The 18,380-nt window shown below is 45.7% G+C and overlaps 1 protein-coding gene across 3 annotated transcripts in view; it reads left to right on the top strand.

Annotated features, from left to right (window-relative positions):
* The window catches only part of LOC138498540 (zinc finger protein 300-like), a 33,909-nt gene extending 16,823 nt beyond the window's left edge, over positions 1–17,086 (top strand). Inside the window, exons 2-4 of one of the 3 annotated variants that reach the window (XM_069622324.1) lie at positions 4,984–5,115; positions 8,130–8,231; positions 9,119–17,086. In XM_069622324.1, the coding sequence (XP_069478425.1) occupies positions 9,599–10,546 (948 nt within the window). In that variant the 5' untranslated portion in view covers positions 4,984–5,115; positions 8,130–8,231; positions 9,119–9,598 and the 3' untranslated portion in view covers positions 10,547–17,086. Of the gene's footprint in view, positions 1–4,983; positions 5,116–6,078; positions 6,158–8,129; positions 8,232–9,118 lie in introns of all 3 variants that reach the window. The other 2 variants (XM_069622323.1, XM_069622322.1) reach the window with 2 other exon arrangements.
* Positions 17,087–18,380: the final 1,294 nt, after the last annotated feature.

The following is an 18,380-nucleotide window of genomic DNA, read 5'->3' as shown; positions in this document are numbered from 1 at the left end:
ACAGTATGTACCTTAAATGGAGCCCTCCTGGTCTCAAGGTCTTCCTTGTCCTCAGAAGTGCTGGGGAGTTCACTAGCTAAGGTGGTTGGTGGCTGATCTTTCTCACTTCAGGAAAGTTGTTTACTCAAATCAGAAGACAGACACTCATGGTTGCTTCTCATACTGCACCGGCTCTCATGGAAGACTTTCAGAGCCGTGAAAGAAGATTGAGGAGGGTTTAAACTTAACTGCACATGTGGAGATAATGTTGCAATGAGGGCAGTTTCGTGATTCTATACTGTAATGCGACGGATTCCAAATCGGCTCCCTTTTTTTAAGCATAACCTTGCGCTGATTATGCGATAGATCAGCAAGGGCTATTGCATCCCTCAAACCTCATTGTTTCATTAGAGTTATCTCGCTGTTATATCACATCTTATAATCTTTGCTGGCAAAACACAGGTATACTCCTAGTGCAATAGTGATGTTTGGATTTGTAGGGGTGCCAAGATGAGTATTCAGGAAACATTTCAAAAGCCTTTTGGGGACCCGGATGGTTCTACTGATAAGCCCCAATTCATGTTGCAACCCATTACCCGGGGAACTAGTTGAGGGGGATCCCGTGACCCTCCAAAGCCCTGAGTTTTGGAGGCTTTCCAAGCATCCACAGGGAGATGCCCCAAAACAATGAAGAATAACCGTGTTCATTTTGGACTCCATCACCTGGAGACACTTATCCAGGAGTTTTCCATAATTGATGATAAAACCGAGAAAGCACTCTTAACCCATGGTTGCTTGCTTTGCCACCAGATCTGCAGCCCCCTTCGTGAGGAAAGGCCAAACCCAAATACCTGTATTCATCCACCACCCCAATTAATGAGTTATCCAGGATCCATTAAAAGTTTGACTTTCCTTTGTTTTAAGAAGATTTGGTTTAAGACCATGCTTCAAAAAGTACTTATGAGAGTATTCTAAACTCTGTTGTTGCCAACCCTGGTGTCAAATAAATCACCTCAATACCCACGATCATATCCAAGGCCTTCTGCATTTCATTTGACAAGCCCCTCTTAAGGATAAAATAGAAAAGTGGTATTGACTGATCCCATGGCCCTCCCGTTTCAGCTCTACACATGTCTTGCATTTTAAGAGTAAATCTAGTTGGGTCCTTATCACCCATAGTATACTGCATCAGGGAGTGTAGATTGGGTATCTGGGATGGCCCTCCGTAGTGCATCCCATACCTGTGCTCCATTGATGAACGCTGCTCCATCATGTGCATCTCCCCCAGGGTTATTCCCGGGTATCCAGCCTTAACCCACATATCCCCAGCCTGGTCCACAATTATAGCAACCATCAAGCTATTAAAATTCCCTATTGCCAGTGGCACCCCTGCTGCTTGCTTTTTCTAATTCATATATCCACTTGCTCGCCACTGCTGTAAGCTGCGGGAGGGCCTTAATTACATTATTCGTATCCATTTGGGGCAAGGGCACATACTGTGTCCTCCCTGCCCCCTTATGTATGAGGATCATCTGCATCTTTGCCCTACTTCCTACACCCTTCTTCACAACTCCTCTTCTCCTCTTTACCAATGCCATGCAGCCGGCCGTGTTGCTCAACCTGTCCCCGGCCCACAGACATTCTACTTGAGGGGTATTCTCACCTGCCTCTTCACCCCTTCCTTCTCCTTTGCTCTGACCCTCCACAAATGTATCATTGTCCTCTTCCTCCACATTCTCTCCCAACACTGTATTTTCCTCTCCTAAGATTATCCACCCACCCGGGATTCTTCCTTTCTCAAGACCTACATGCCTTATTTCTTCAATGTCCATCCTAAGTAGCACTTCCCCTGATTTCCATTCTCACGACACTTTTCTCGATGCCCCTATTTCCCTTGCTGCTCTTGGGGATGTCTATATCCTTCTTAGTTCTGTTAGCAATCTTGTCAGTCTATCCTCAAACTCCCTTGACCTGTAACCCACTGATGCCAGTATTTCAGGCGGGTGAATAAACAGAGGTGGGGGAGCGGTAGCCAGCATTGTTGCTGGTGCTGCAGAGGACCCTACCACAGCAGAAGGGGTCCCTATTGCAACGGGTACATAGCTTGGATTGGTGCACCCTTCTCCGGGATATGCTGTCAAGGGATATAATCCCCACACACCAATGGCACCACGCCCTCTCCTTCTCGCTTCCTGCACTTTCCATCTTTGTCTCTCTGCCTCTACTCCGTTCCCTTGATCTTCTGCGTCTTCAAACATACGCCAGATATCTACATTTTATTTTCTATTCTGTAGCTGCTTTCCCTTATATTTTGCAAATAAAAATATGGACATGTGTTCCAAGATGATGCTGCTGTTGTGTGAGCCCTAACCTGGCCATGGGCAGAGCACCCCCCCCACCATCTCTCTGCAATCCACTGCTTATATTTTTCCACCCTGTCATGATACATTTGCAGGGTTTATACATATGTTCTATTGCTGTTCCAGCCCCCCATGCTAGTGGTGTATATCGCTTACTGACCCTGCAAAGTCGCACTAAGGCACCACGCACGCTGCCGCTTGCTTATAACAACAAACACAAAGAAAATCAGCTTCAACCTTTTTCTATCCCCCTTCCTTACACACATACACCACTCCACAAAACCATCCAATAACATAGCATACCACACCACGATGCACACACGTACCGCCCCTTCTACAGCCTACTCTTTATTCAATACAACGCAAATACAATAAAATAAGCTAACAGGACGAACACTACTTCCAGGCCTATTATGAGACCACTGGTTTTATTTCTGTATTCCTCCGATAAATAATATAATGGGCCTCATTGCACGGTAGGCGGTACGGATTTACCGGTACCGGTAAAATACCGGTACCGGTAAATCCCTGCCGCCTTACTACGAGGTCCCTTAGCGGGTTGGAGTTTTAACGCCTGCTTTTTGCAGGCGTTAAATACCAACCCGCTAAGGGACCTCGGAGCTAATTACGGTACCGCTAAATTGTGGTGCCGTAATTAGCGCCTTCCCCATTCCCATTGAGCCCTATGGGGCAGAAATGGGAATGGGGAAGGGCAATGGCGGAAGGGGGATTTACCGCCCCTCCAACCTTGGGATGGGCGGTAAATCCCCTTTCCGCCAAGGCGGTGCCGGTATTTTACCGGCATGAGCCATGGCGCTAATAGCGCCATGGCTCACCGCCTACCGTGTAATGAGGCCCAATGTCTTGTGGTTCCACCTTCCCTCCCCTTCCGAGGAGGGGCTCCCTGCCTTACGTTTGCCTTACCGAACACTCTCTTCATAGTACACGTTTTAATCACAAATAACTCTGACCTCATCCATTTCACATTGATGACCTCACTCTCCATGTACTCAGGCCTTTCACACTTCCCCATGCATCTGTCCACAATTTGTTATCTCTTACAAGAGTCTACTCACGTGTGGCTCACCCACACTCCTCAACAGGGTTCCAACACCGGCCTGCACTCTCCTCAGAGCCACGCCCCACTTCAAAGAACAGAGAGGACTTTGCTTAAAATGGCTCCTGCTAAACCACTCGGAAGACGTGTTTTTTCGGGACCGGTCTCTGTAGGTGGACACAGCTCCTTCTGGAGAAGCGGCCTGGAAGCCTCTGCAGGTACCAGGGCACTGGGATCACTTCGAAGGGCATCAATTAAAGGCACGCTCACACCAGAGAGAATACAACCCACTAGGGAAGAAAGGCCCAAGTCGATCTTGTAAGGATAATACGTTTTAATCTCACACGCAGATGAGAGCAAAAGCAAAGAACTCTGCTGCTAAGAACGTTCTACTGAAAGGTAGCACAAGCAGAATCTTATAAAGCAACACACCTATATAACGCAATTAAGTAGGGTAAAATACTGCACAGCGGTTGGTGTGTGCCTATACAGAATCTCCCGACCCCATCAGGGATGGCAGACTCTTGGTTCCAGCTCAGCCCAGACCATCCGTCTTCCATCACGTGGGTGCTACGGTGAGCATCTTCTTCTCACGTTGAAGGTCAGAAAACATATTAAACTCCTGCCAAACAACTATTTTATCACTCATACTGTGCACATGGCAGGTCTTAAGACGAGCACAAAGGAGGTTCTGGGGCACTCTAACATTCACACACACACACACACACACACACACATTTCACTCACTCCCGTCCGTCTCCAAGCTCTCCACCCTCGTTTTGACCTATAATGTATCCCTCCCAGCACCTCACAACATAAATCACACAATTGTCGCTCAATGATGTGCCCTGTCTGTCCTCTTTGAACATTTCAGGACTTGTTAATTTGGGGTTGGTGGTCAACGGGCACTTGGTGCCATGGAATTCAGGGATCTTAAGGTTTAGTCAGTTATGTGGGCTATAACATTTGGTCGCCTGAGGAAGGGCTGGGTCATGCTTTAGCCAGTGTGAGATAACATGCACGCCAGTTGCCAGTCTGTGATCACGGCCTTGTAGGACACATTCCTCCCAAACATCTTTGTGACACTATTAGAACAATGAAGAGGCGTTGTGGTGATTGGGGGTGTGGGCTGTCCTCAGCGGAGCTCGGGCATGGCTGGAGATTTCTCTTGACTTGTGATTTTAGGCCTAGTGCATGCATTTCTGCATCTACTGTGTGGCTGTTCCTTCTACCTATAATTACTAATATCTACACAAAATAGCAATGCGCCTTATGCTGTTCTATGTGGATAGACTACATTTGGTTATATTGGAATATGGTCCTGTTAAACTGGGAGGTGTCCGCCCTCCCCCCCGGCCTATCATACTGCTTTGAATGCTCGCCTCACTCTAAAGCGCCTAGGGGTTGTGGGACTGGGCTGTCCCCTTCCCAACACAACTGAGTGGCGCTTTAAATCAAGTGTTGCTGTAGCTTTTCCTGCATGGTGCTTTGCCTCTTTTTTTTCATTAGGCGCACATTGCAATTGTTTTTTTGTGTATTTGTGCACCCTGACTACTGAGCACGCATTGCCATTTCCTTCTATGCCAGGTTTCCACATTCTGTGGCACAGGACTGGGAGCCGGATGGCCATTCTGACCAGAGCACAGCAACACCAAGCAGGAGCAGCTTGTATTGCCTTGTCCGGAAGCTCAAGATGACCATAACTACAGGCTAGCCAAGGTACATGCAAATGCTTACATTCACAGCAATTTGGCAATATGACATTTTTATCATATTACAGTGATATCGTAACCGTATTTTTCTTAGTGTACTGACGAACCGTGCTTAATGCCACTTCCTGTTTTATCAAGGGGTGAAAGGTTGTGTACCATCACTTTCTGTGATTCCACTTGGGGGCGGAGTCAAATGACATCACTTCCTGTGATATTATCACAGGTCAACGTTCATGCGATGCCACTTCCGTTACCCCAGTCATTTCGGTGAAATGACATCCCTTTACACAAAATATAGTAAAGTGCTCACACAAATATATAAATCCTCATAGAAATATGCTATGCAAAAAGTTTACAATTGTCTCATTATTCCTGTGCCTTCAATGGAAGACTACAAATACCAGAATGCAATTCACCAGAAGGCACTAAATTGCCTGTGTATTTTGAAAAAGCACTTCAAGACTTAGGGCCTCATTACGAGTATGGAGGTAGCCATGCCACTTTTTGAATGGGCCATTCCGGCCTTGGAGGGCCCGGTACATCCCCATCCCCATTCCCATTGAACCATGTTAATGATGGGCCCGTTGTTGGCATCCTGGTCTGCTCGCGGGACCCGCTAAGGATGCCTGGTTTTACCAGACGTCCTTAGCGGGTCCAGCGAGCAGACCTCGTAATGAGGCGGTGAATCCATGCCAGACCCCACGCTGGAGAAGGAACACGATACTTACCTGTAACTGTTGTTCTCTGGCATGGATTCACATGCGAACCCTCTCGCCTGCCCCTCTGCGGCTCTTCTCTTGGTCCTACTGCCACTTTACGTGTTACCAAATCTGAAGATGGCTGCCAGAGCAGGGGCTTAGGAAGAGGGCAGTCATTGGCTGGGGTCAGTATGACCCAGAGACCAGTGATTGGTTTTTAGGAGAAAGATAGTTCAGAAGTGAAACTGAAACTGATTTTTTTCTTTACCGAGGATTCCCAGCCTGACGACAGGGAATATTCCTGAGCATGTGAATCCATGCCAGACCCATGCTGGAGAACAACAGTTACAGGTAATTAACTTGTTCCTTCTGATGCACTGATCGGGGAAATTTGCAAATGCTTTCCCCTGACACCTCTTCTCAAGAAAATGGTCTGCAAGCTACACCGGGAGCAAGTAATTGTAATTGGTTATTTATAACGTGCTTAATACCCAGAGGTTTCTAAGCGCGGACCCGGGGATCAAATTTGTGTTGCTCTGCGTTGTCTTGCTTCCACGGTCAGCGTGTTGCCCCTGAGCTATCCTTTACCGGCCCAAGTAACACTGATCCTAACTCACACCTACAAATTATGTCCCTATGACCTCCCATGACTACCCTGCACAGACAACTTTTTGACCCAAGATGGGGAATAACACTGCACCCATGCCCTCAGAAGCTGAACTTTTGGCTCCTGAGAGCCTAGTGTTTGGCCACCTTAACCTAGACCAAAGGTGCATGGAGATACTCGAAGCATGCAAGCTTAACACAAGGCACTGCTATTTTAACAAATGGAAACACTTTGTGTTATGGTCAGAACACTGCCTCTCAACCAATATAGTCAACTACCTGCAACCTACTTGACTCAGGATTAGTCTTTAACTCCCTCAAGGTACACCTAGCGTCTCTCTCCGCTTACACCACTTCTCAGAACAAGATTTCATGGTGGAAGGTGGCCGTAGTTAAGGCTTTCATGGAGGGTGTAAAAAAAAACGGTACCCCGATTTATTTTTTAAAACACTTTTATTTCATTTGTTTCTTTTCTTAACATAACCGGCACCATTGTGCTTAAAACTCTAAAGGGTGGTTCTTCTGCTTACATTGAGTTACAGTGAATCGTTCTGGGTTCATTTAAGTTGAGTGTTACATTTACTGATCTTTCTGGGTAGTGCCATCTATTAGTCCATCAATACAGTTTGCATCCCCACGTTTCCACATTTCCCACCCCATCCTTGGGCCATTACGCTAAATCTTTTGAACCCCCAATGCAAAGTAAATTAACCCTTTCCTGGGGGAAAGGTAAAGCACAAAGTCAGAGGTAAGAAGTCTTTCAGGGAGCCAGGCCAGCCAATGTTAATTGAACAAAAGTCTAGGTGAGCTGAAGCACTTCTTGCAGGTAAGTAAAAAAGTCTTGCACAATGTTTTAGAAGTCTTTGTAGAAAACTAGAATCACTGTAGGCACACAAGCTGGGAGGCTTGTGAGGGGCAAAGCTGCATGCAACTCTGCAAAAGCAACCAAGACAAGTCTCAACTGAGAACTAGCCAGGCTACACAACAAGAGGTAAGTCCCCTTAGATTTACAGTACCTTTGGTTAGACGAAATTGGTTCCAGCTGGCTTCTGTTGCTCCTAGTAAAGAACCTCAATGATGGAGATTTTAATTAGTTTTCACCCTGCGAGTTCCGAAGCACGCATGTAGAGACTAGGATGGGGGGGGGGGTGTTGAGGTACAGCAGGGCATTCTACTTTTTATTGCAATCGCTTATTATAGTACATTGTGGACAGATAAATGGATCAACATTCGGGGAGCGCAGAAATTGGATTTAAAGGGGACTCGAGAATTAATAAATGCCACACAAGGATATGGTTACGCCAGGATTGTTAATTATTGTGTGCCTTGACATCGTAGAAAAGAGTGTTGGTTCTGGAGGGTGGTTAAGCTCACACAGCCTAAGGTGGTGGCTGCACAGACAACACAACTGAGAACAGATGAGGGGGAGCTTGTCTTCTAAGGGTTATTCACTCAGAACATGGAGCACTCCCAGAAAATGATATTGTGTCACCTCAAACTGGTGTTTGTCCCTCATACTGGAACGCTCAAAGGTTCTTGCATATACTGTTGTGATAGCTACCTACACTAGACACACAATACCTTCACTAGACACACAATACCTACACTAGACACACAATAAATGTAGGACTGTCAGACAAACAGGTGGACAGTTGGTGTCTCATGCATTGTGGGGTGACTATGCATACTATTCACACGTACATGCATCTTATTCCAGGATTGCTGCCATATGGGTTGCAAGAGATGCTGGCAATGGAATACTCACCCTTACAGATCATGAATCTGTTGGATTATGTTGCACAGATTCCCCTGGAGTAGGGTGAGTAGGATCTCCACAGTAGATCAACGGAATCTTGTGTGTAATCACTACATGCATCAATTGGTGGATATTGGCAGTGATGGGGCAACATCCCCATTGGTTACTATGGTTGTGAGGGCACAGGGGCATGCTGAGGTTCAACCTAAGGTGCAAGGATCAGAATCCACAAAAAGGGGTCTAGGTCAGGTTAGAGGCACCTGGTAACAGACCCATTTACACCCACTCCTTAACAGTAAAACAGAGTGTGTACCACCTCCTGAAAACTACACTGTGTATTTTGAACAGGGCAACAGAAGTGCAATCCCTCTGGCCAATTAAATTTAGTACCTGGTAATGGGGCATTTATATAAACAATTAGGGATGATATTGTGAGTTTGTGGAGTCTCTCATACACTTTGTTCTTTTGGTCTCTTAAAACTCCAAACCCAACCCTCATCTCCAGGGTTGACAGAAAAAAAATAAGCTTATCTAGGTTTAAAGTCAAAGTTTGAATGTAGTGGCGGCATGGCCTGTGCCATTCTCACCATGGGAAGAGATTGGCGCTTTCCCTTTAAATGACAATTCAGTCCGTGTTTCCTCGCTGGTGCTGTTGGTTATATTATTCATATTTGGGCCAATACATAAGTAATCAGTGACTACACAATGGACTGGTCAAGCAGCCGTCCGATTGGTGCCTGCCTTTATCGTATGTGTATGGAAATTGGGACCTTCCATGTGCTAATTTAGTCAATAAATATATTGGTAGAACGTATATGCATGTCCGTGATTAAAATATGCATTTAAAAATGTTTGTTTACCCAGCCTGTGAGTAGAGTCTTATTACATGTGCTGCCTGCGATTGTGAACGTGTTGAAACTAATAATGTGCATCTCCTTTTATGTTAATAGGTGATTGATGTCCCAGAATGCAACAACAGTAATTTAGATTCTCTGGACTATCGCAGTGAAAAGCTTCATGTTAGAATATGCAATTTCCAAGCATTTTAAAAGATTGCATGTTTGGGGTCCAGTTGCCTTTCAGAGTATTCAGGAACTGAGATTGTGAAGAATGTTTATACATGATGCAGTAACCAAGCGTGTTCATTCTGCAAATCCTCAGGGAGAGGAAGATCTAGCACTAAAATGACAAAATGTTATGTGCAGTATGAAAAGCATTTCTCATTTGTGTTCTGAATTTGGGAAAAAAGTGAATTGAAAAGGCTCTTCTTAAGTCAAGGCACCTGACAGAATAAACTGGCAAGACACTTTACACATGCACAACATGTGGGCACAATTACCACCTCAAGAACATACTTATTGCCCACACATCGGTGCACTAAATTTGGTAAGGGCGTCCACTTGCATGATGCAGTTATCAGCCACCACCAAATGAATAAAGGTTGGAAACCTTATGAGTGCATTGATTGTGGGAAAGGGTTTGCTACAAAGCAAGTGCTTACTGTCCACCAGAGAACACATACAGGTGAGAAACCTTATGAGTGCAGTGAATGTGGGAAAGGGTTTTCTCGGAAACAATGCCTTATTAACCACCAGAGAACACATACAGGTGAGAAACCTTATGACTGCGCTGAATGTGGGAAAAGGTTTGGTACAAAGCAAGTGCTTACTGTCCACCAGAGAACACATACAGGTGAGAAACCTTATGAGTGCATTGATTGTGGGGAAGGGTTTGCTACAAAGGAAGTGCTTACTGTCCACCACAGAACACATACAGGTGAGAAACCTTATGAGTGCATTGATTGTGGAAAGGGGTTTGCTATAAAGCAAGTGCTTACTGTCCACCAGAGAACACATACAGGTGAGAAACCTTATGAGTGCACAGAATGTGGGAAAGGCTTTGCTCAAAAGGGAGATCTTATTAAACACCAGAGAACACATACAGGTGGGAAACCTTATGAGTGCACTGAATGTAGGAAAGGGTTTGCTGAGAAGGGACATCTTATTTACCACCAGAGAACACATACAGGTGAGAAACCTTATGAGTGCACTGAATGTGGGAAAGGGTTTGCTCAAAAGGGAGCTCTTATTAAACACCAGAGAACACATACAGGTGAGAAACCTTATGAATGCTCTGAATGTGTAAAAGGTTTTGCTCGGAAACAACTCCTTATTAACCACCAGAGAACACATACAGGTGAGAAACCTTATGCGTGCACTGAATGTGGGAAAGGGTTTGCTCAGAAGGGATATCTTATTAGCCACCAGAGAACACATACATGTGAGAAACCTTATGAGTGCACTGAATGTGGGAAAGGGTTTGCACAAAAGGGATACCTTATTAGCCACCAGAGAACACATACAGGTGAGCAACCTTAGGAGTGCACTGATTATGGGAAAGGGTTTGCTGCAAAGGGAATTCTTAATAGTCACCAGAGAATACATACAGGTGGAGAGCCTTACAAGTTCAGTGAATGTGGGTAAGGATTTGCGCAGAAGTAACATCTTATTAGCCACCAGAGAACACAAACAGGTGTGAAACCTTAGTGCATTGAATGTGGGAAAGGGTTTGCTAGAAAGGGACATCGTATTAGCCACCAGAGAACACATACAGGTGAAAAACTGCATAACTGCATTGCGTGTGAGAACTGGTTTAGTCATAAGGCAGGTAATATTTACCATCAGTCCTTACATACAGGTGCAAAACCTCATAAGTGTAGTGAATGTATGAAGAGCTTCTTTTAGGAGAGTGATCGTATTTGCCACCGGAGAACACATACGGGAGAGAAACCTTATTGGTGCACTGAATGTGGAAAATGCTTCAGTCTGAACAGTCACCTTATTTGGCACCAGACAAAACATGCATGCCTGGATCTATTTCAGTTTAGTCAATGTGGCAAATACTCCAGTACACATAATGTTCTTATCTGCCATGAAACAGGATATGTAGGTGGTGACATCTCTTCTGCAATGGGAGGTGCTTCTGAGAGAAGGAGGTGCTTCTACAATGTTACTGAGTTTGGCATGGCTGGTGCCTAATACTGTGAGTGGTTCTCGGTTTCCTTTGGCACACGAATGATGGCTGATTACGATTGTTGAATGACTGCGACTGCGTGCAACAGGGAAGCTCCCATCTACTGAAATGGAACCCAGACGCCATCTTGTCTTTTTCAGGACTGATATTATGCTCTTGCTACATAGATTCTAAAAGTGGATTTGGAGGGGCTCAGAGTGCATTTCCCTTCCCAAATCCATTGCACAGCTCAATCAACGTACAACCCTTACAACTTACTCCCAGGTTCTGCAACACATCCACGGCAGTTCATGTTGCATCCAATGCACATATATAGGGTTAGAGAAGGTTTCACAAAACAGAAAGGCTTCCGGGAGAGAGGCATAATATGTATTACATAAGGGTGTTACCCATTAGCATTTCACTGAACCAACCTCTTAGAGCCAAGAATAACTAACTTTGTAAAAAGGAAGTATTTATTTACACACATACAAATCCCTTATACCTTCTCTCTAGAATAACACAATATTCCAACTCTCCATGTTCACATAGAATTCAAACACATTTGTCTGTCTGGTAAGCATCAAGTCGCATCTTCTGTAATCAAATAAATCTACATCATTTCTTTAGTCATGGATATAAAAATAGATGTCATACATGTCAAACATATAAACCTTGTCCAATTCCACCTGGGTTTTAAATGCCCTTTCCATTGACAAAGACACAAAAGTCCTGTCCAGCCTTATCCGTTCTGCTTCAGGAACATCATAGTCCCAATAGACCGGCTCTATCACTGAATCAATATGTATAAAAGGCATTGCATTTCTAAAGGCAAATCACAAAGTGTTAACCTAAAGTAATAGCTTGTATAGGCTCGTTAAACATATCCAATGGCAAATAACCATATATCAAGCAACGCATTTCAATGTAGATCATCATAATGTTCAAATTCATAGCAAAATTCGAGTACATTATCAAACCCCATTGCAATGCTATCCCAATCATGACTCAGAGGGGCAGCCTAAGGCATGCACCCCCTGCTCCCTCTGACAGGATCCCAGCATAGCATCGCCTCAGCAGGTCAGCCAGCCCTTGCATAGACGCTTGTCAATCCTCATACTCTGATGTCAGTTGTTATAACCCTAATTATTTGCAGATTTGTCTATGGCAATGCCATTTGTTCTGTGCTACTTGGCATGTGCGACTAACTTCAGGTGGCACAAAGTGCCAACCTGCTTTTTTCATCCATTGAGAAATGTGTCCATATCTTTGTTTCATTACAATCTGCACTGGCTTCCTGTGACCTCCTCAGATTGGGTTTAAGGTGCTTTGTCTAACTCATTGTGCCTTTTTATGGCACAAGTCCTTCCTTTCTTCATTGGATCCTTCCATCTTTGTCCTCCCTGTACCATTAAATCCATTCCTGTAGATGTGGAGGTGGTTTACCTTTTTTTTTGCTCCTTATATCTGGAAGGCCCTCTGTCTAAGATTGCATGCCACCACAGACCACATGCATGACCTTCAGATGCTTGCTGAAGACTAATCTGTCCTATATCTGGAACACCCTCTGTCTAAGATTGCATGCCACCACAGACCACATGCATGACCTTCAGATGCTTGCTGAAGACCAATCTGTCCTATATCTGGAACGCCCTCTGTCTAAGATTGCATGCCACCACAGACCACATGCATGACCTTCAGATGCTTGCTGATAACCAATCTGTTCTGGTTTGTCTTTCCTTAATTCTTCTAGGTTTCCCTATGTTTTAATGTCCACCTGCTGTTAGCACCCCTAAACATTTTGGTAAATAAGAGCCATAGATAGACTCCAGATAAGCAGTGTATTAACCATTTACTCCCCAAAAACTGGCAAACACTCCCTTTAACAAAAATGGCCAAACTCCCAACTGTAAAATTGGAAGCAATGGACAAATCGGTGCCAACCTCCCCGCTTTCTCCCACTCGGGTTCATGAATATGTGTAGCCCAGTGATGCCAGCCAGGAAGTACCAGTGGAGGGTGGCCTCCCAGGATTTTTGCTTGATATGTAGAGAAGCTATAAAGTAATGTATATTTTATTTCACATTAATTGCTAGTCGTAAAGTAGTGTGAATTACAAAGTTGCAATTTCTTGCTACTTAAGTAAAAAGAACAAATCACTTGCCTCTCTGTAATGTTTTTTCTGATGGGTATACCTGCCATGGATTCCTCATCTATGATATCCATATCCTCGTGCAGGTGTTCTCCAGAAACGTTTCAGACGCTAGGGGGCGCTGCACAGCTCTGTATCAGTCAAACTCCTTTTTGCACCACAATTATATCTGGCCCAGTATAAGTAGCGGTGCCGTGCTCCATGACCACAGTTCCACCCTCCTTCCCTAGAACTCTTGATGCTGAGGGACTGTAGAACTGATGGTGTACTAGCTTCCCAGAAGAGGGGCAGGTAGGAAGTGCAAAGAGGAATCCATGGCAGGAACATCCATCAGAAGGAAAATTACGAAGAGGAAAGTCATTTGTTCTACTAATGGATTCCTTCCTGCCATGGAGTCCTCATCTATGATGGACTCCCAAAGCAGTACGTAATATGGAGGAGGGAGGAAAGTAAGCGCACCACCTAAACTCAAAAACTCTGTAGAACTGCCCTATCAAAATGGGCAACCTGGGCCGCAAGGGAATCCAAGCAGTGATGCGTACAGAGCGTGTGCAGAGACGCTCACGTTGCTGCCTGGCAAATGTCCAGGACAAGGGACCCCTCTCTGCGGGGCAAAGGTGACATCCCCCTCCTGGTAAAATGAGCCCAGAGGCCCTCGGCCACATCCTTCACACCCAGATCATACCATTCTGAGATGCAGAGAATGATCAACCTGGGCAGGGCCTGTTTGGTCACAGCCCTGCTCGCAACAGCATAGCCAACAGAAATCTGGTCATCCTTCCTAGCCTCTCAAGTAGAAATTAAGGACCCGTATTGGGCCCAATCAATGTAATCTTTCCTCTGCCTTGGAAGGGTGAGTTGGAGGGAAGAACACAGGAAGAGGGATCTGAGAGATGGAAATCCGAGACCACCTCTGGCAGAAATGATGGTCTCTTTCTGTCACCTTCTCTTTGGAATAATCAAATGCAGAGGTAAAACGAAGCATGGAGCTCACTCACCCATCTCGCGGACGTGATGGCAACCAGGAAAATCACCTTAAGGGTGAGCAATCTAATGGAATGGAAATGAAAGGTCCCTAATGGTGCACCCATAAGAAAAGTTGAAACTAAATTCAAATCCCACACCGGTACTACAAACTGGCAGGGAGGAAACTGGTTACACCAACCCCACAAGAAATGCATAACAGTGTTCATTGTGAAAAACAAGCCCTTTTCTAGGGACCTCTTGAACACAGAAATAGTGGCAAGGTAACCTACCAAATGTCAATCTGCAGGCCCGCTTGTGCCAAGGAAAGCAGAAAATCCAGCACATGGAGCAGAGGAGAGGATAGAGGATCCAGGACCCTCTCCTGGCACATAAGTGAAAGTGTATGCCGCCTGCAGGCATGAATGGTTTATGTTGCTGGCCTTCGAGCTGAAAGGAGCACTCCTTTCATTTTAGCACCTCAGTAGTCCAGCATGAAGGGTCAAGTTGCTGATGTTCAGACGGAGAACCCACCCCTCTGATTGGAAGAGCAGGTCTTCTCATTGGCACAAGGGAGGGCAGATGGACCTGTACATCAACTCCGGATACCACGTTCTCTGGCCCAGTCCTGGGCAATCAGGATCAGTGTGGTTTTGAATAGACTGGATTCCCTGTAAGGGCCAGCGGGATGACAGGAATAGATGGGCACTCATAAAGGAGGTCAAAAGTCCACTCGACAGTCAATGTGTCCCCACAGCTCCCTAATGAGGAAATTCCCTGCAGAAGAACTTGCTTCCGATTGACAATGGAAGCAAAGCGGTCCACTTGACAAGCCCCACCTCCCTCGCTTCCTCCAGAACTTCTTGACGGAGCACCCACTTTTGGTAGGCCCAAGTCTGTCTGCTCAATACATCAACTGTGATGTTCTCCAATGCGGCCAGATGAGCCCCTGTCTGGGAGACACAATTCTCCAGAACCACAGTCTCCTGGCTTCTCTGCTCTCTGGAACTTTCTCTGCCGCACTGACTACAGCCGACCAGAGGCCAAAGGAGAACCTCACCATGGCACAAGATGCATTCATGGCTTGCACCACTAGACTGCCTGACACAAACACTTTATTGCCCCATACATCGAGGCTTTTGCTTTCCCTGTCCGGTGTAAGGGAGGGAAAGGTAGAGGTTTTCAGACTCACTGTAGTGGCCTATACCACCAGGCTTTCAGGTGATGCGTGGTCAGAGAGGAAAGCTGGGTCAGAAGGTGCAGGACAGTGCTTCCATGATAGGTCTGTGCCCATTAGGGGCAACAGATGCAGGTTTCTCCCATGCTTCCAACACCGGTGCCTCTACCACCACAGTGCAGGGCAGCAGTGCCTCTTTCGTGCATCATCCAGAATGTTGCTGAGTTCGTATTGCACTCGACGTGGGCGGCACAGAGGGACCCAGGGTATCGCACACCTTTGCCATCAGGCACTAAAAAGCAGGTTTATCTGGTGTTGATGCTGGTACAATGTCCAACTCCAGACCGCTTGCTCCAGGCACTCCCATAGAACTCCTCAGGACGTCTCCTCTAGAACCCATGGGATCTTGTTTCCTTCCTCGTTGTAAATGTCATACTTTTTTGACATAAAAGTGTCGCTGGGAAGTGGGGCATATTCCCATGGTGTGCCGTTGTTTAAGCGTGAGTGTATAGAAAAAAGGAACTGAGGTCATGGGGCATGGTTCACTACTTCTACTGGCCTCACTGTCGTTTCTGGTGCAAAGCGCATATAGGCATTGGACGGACCAGACGCCGCCGTGCTGAGCCCCCTGGTGGCAGAAATGTTTCGAGAGAACAGCTGTGCTAGGATATGGATATTATAGATGAGGAATCCGTGGCAGGAAGGAATCCATTCAAAATGCCTCTACTGGGAATTACATCTGTACACCCCCATAAAGTAATTTTACTTTCAACATCAACACATAATACCCAAAATTAAATTATCTGGAGCCCTCCTGAATAATAAAAATGGAATAAGTCTATATTCTCATATGGCAATTATACTAAGCGTGCAAAGACTGTTTTGCAAAGGGAAAACATGGAGAATGACATCCTTAAAACTGGAATCTCCAATCTTACTCCAGAAGTACGTTTCCAAGACATGCATCCCTCACCAGGAGTGCCATCCTCGCTGAATGCTGCAGTGGTACCACTTTGTGGATCATGTTCTACAGCACTCGTTTCCTTTTATCCTCGGGATCCCCTCTAGTGTATTACACTAGTGCCTTTCTCTATTGGAGCATTTACGATTAGTAGATGGTTCCCTAGCCTGGGATCGACAGGTGGAGGTGCAATTGCACAAGGGAGGGTGCATGCCCACTATTAAAGCACTATCTCATAAGAAATTGGTCTGATGTGAGGGGCCCAGAGAAGATGCCAAGTGTTCCGTTAAATTATGTGGACATGTATTTAAGAAAAGTGACATTTTGTGAATAGAGTCAATAGAGCAACTGGAATAGAAATATCCACTGTGTTGTGAAACAATAAGTCATGCAAAATTGGAAATAAAAAGGCACCTTTCAGTCTGAAATGAGAGTTGTGGGTGTAATGATATCACAGCTGTTCTGTAAATTCCAAGAAGGAATAGTGGACATAAATGTTTATAAAATAAAGCTGGTCTTGGATAAACTGACATGTCTAATGTAAAAGTCTCCCACCGGGATCCATACACTGAATGAAATGCTGATGAAATGAATATTGAGCTTCAGCCAATATGTCACTGTGTTCACATTAAAAATAAATTGTTAGCAACTCCATTTGTGTTAAATCTTTTTGTTTTTTTAAGGTATCTTTATTGGCATTTTAACAATTTCAACTATATAAATTCAACCCCTCCCCCTCTGAGTCTGCCCCACCCTCCGTGGAGTGCAGATATACTAGAGTACAATATAGATTGGTCTCTATCATATCGATGATGGGTGGGTCCGGGCGCCTCCGCCATGTCAATGTATGTTCAAGACCCAAATGTTCTGCGGGCACCACTTTTGTAAGTAACCGCTTTTCAAAAGGGAGACCACTTCTCCCCAGTCTTTATGAAACTTTCCTGAGTCCCCTTGAATCATATATGTATCCATTCTAGGCCAGAATGTCCCAAACGTTCCGTAGCCAGCTAATTTGCGAGGGTGGGTCCTTTTGCTTCCACTGTTTTGCAATGACCTGCAAGGCCGCTATAAGCATTGTCATCAAGGCTCTCATCTGCGGCTTTGGGAGTCCTGTTGCTCCAGCCCTCCCAGGCCACACAGCTTCTCCCCTATCGGGATGTTCCTCCATAGCCCCTCCCAGGGCCCATCCGATATCACTCCTCCCAGCGTGCTCTCCCAAGCTAGCTGGTAGGGCCACTTCTTTTTATCTGCGCATTGTAGGAGAATAGTGTACAGATCCGCAATCAGGTGTTTATCCCTCAAGTGCGTTGTGATAATTTAGTTAGAGGCCTGGTCGCTGCCTGCCTAATCTCCTTCTGGCACAGCCAGTGCCTCAGCTGAATGTATTCATATCTATCTTTCTCCAAGAGCCCAACCTGTGTTTTACAATCCTCAAAGGTTGCAACTTCCCCCTCCCACAGCACCCGCTTTCCTACCACTGCCTAAACGACCCTCTCTTCATACCTGGGGAGAGGGCAGGGTTATTAAACATTGGGGTAAATGGGGAGGGAATAGTGGACAGTTCTCTTCTAAGCCATCTGTCCCAGACCTCGCATGTGGGTCGGAGTACCATACCATGCCTTGCCCTCGGGGGCCTGTCTGTCCCCTGCAGCCACCGTAGTTCATCCAGGGGGCAGCCCGCTACCGCCCTGTCCACCCTGGCCCAGAATGTATCCGCGAACCATTCTGGTATTATTCTCAATTGGGCCGCCTCGTATTACCTAGCTAGGTTGGGCAGCCCCAAGCCCCAAACCCCCCACTCTTTCTAGGACATCAGGAGTTCCAGTGCTGCCCTTGGGCGCTTACCTTGCCAGATAAATCTAGATATTGAGTTCATCATCCTGAAAAAACTAATTGGGACCACAATAAGGAGGGCTTGGATCTTAAATAAAAGCCTAGGGGCGGTCAC

This window comes from Ambystoma mexicanum, chromosome 5q, assembly GCF_040938575.1.
Source record: "Ambystoma mexicanum isolate Mex_15411 chromosome 5q, UKY_AmexF1_1, whole genome shotgun sequence".
Taxonomy (NCBI): domain Eukaryota; kingdom Metazoa; phylum Chordata; class Amphibia; order Caudata; family Ambystomatidae; genus Ambystoma; species Ambystoma mexicanum.
The sequence above is the reverse complement of the archived record's forward strand: the minus strand, read 5'-3'. Positions and strand labels throughout refer to the sequence as shown.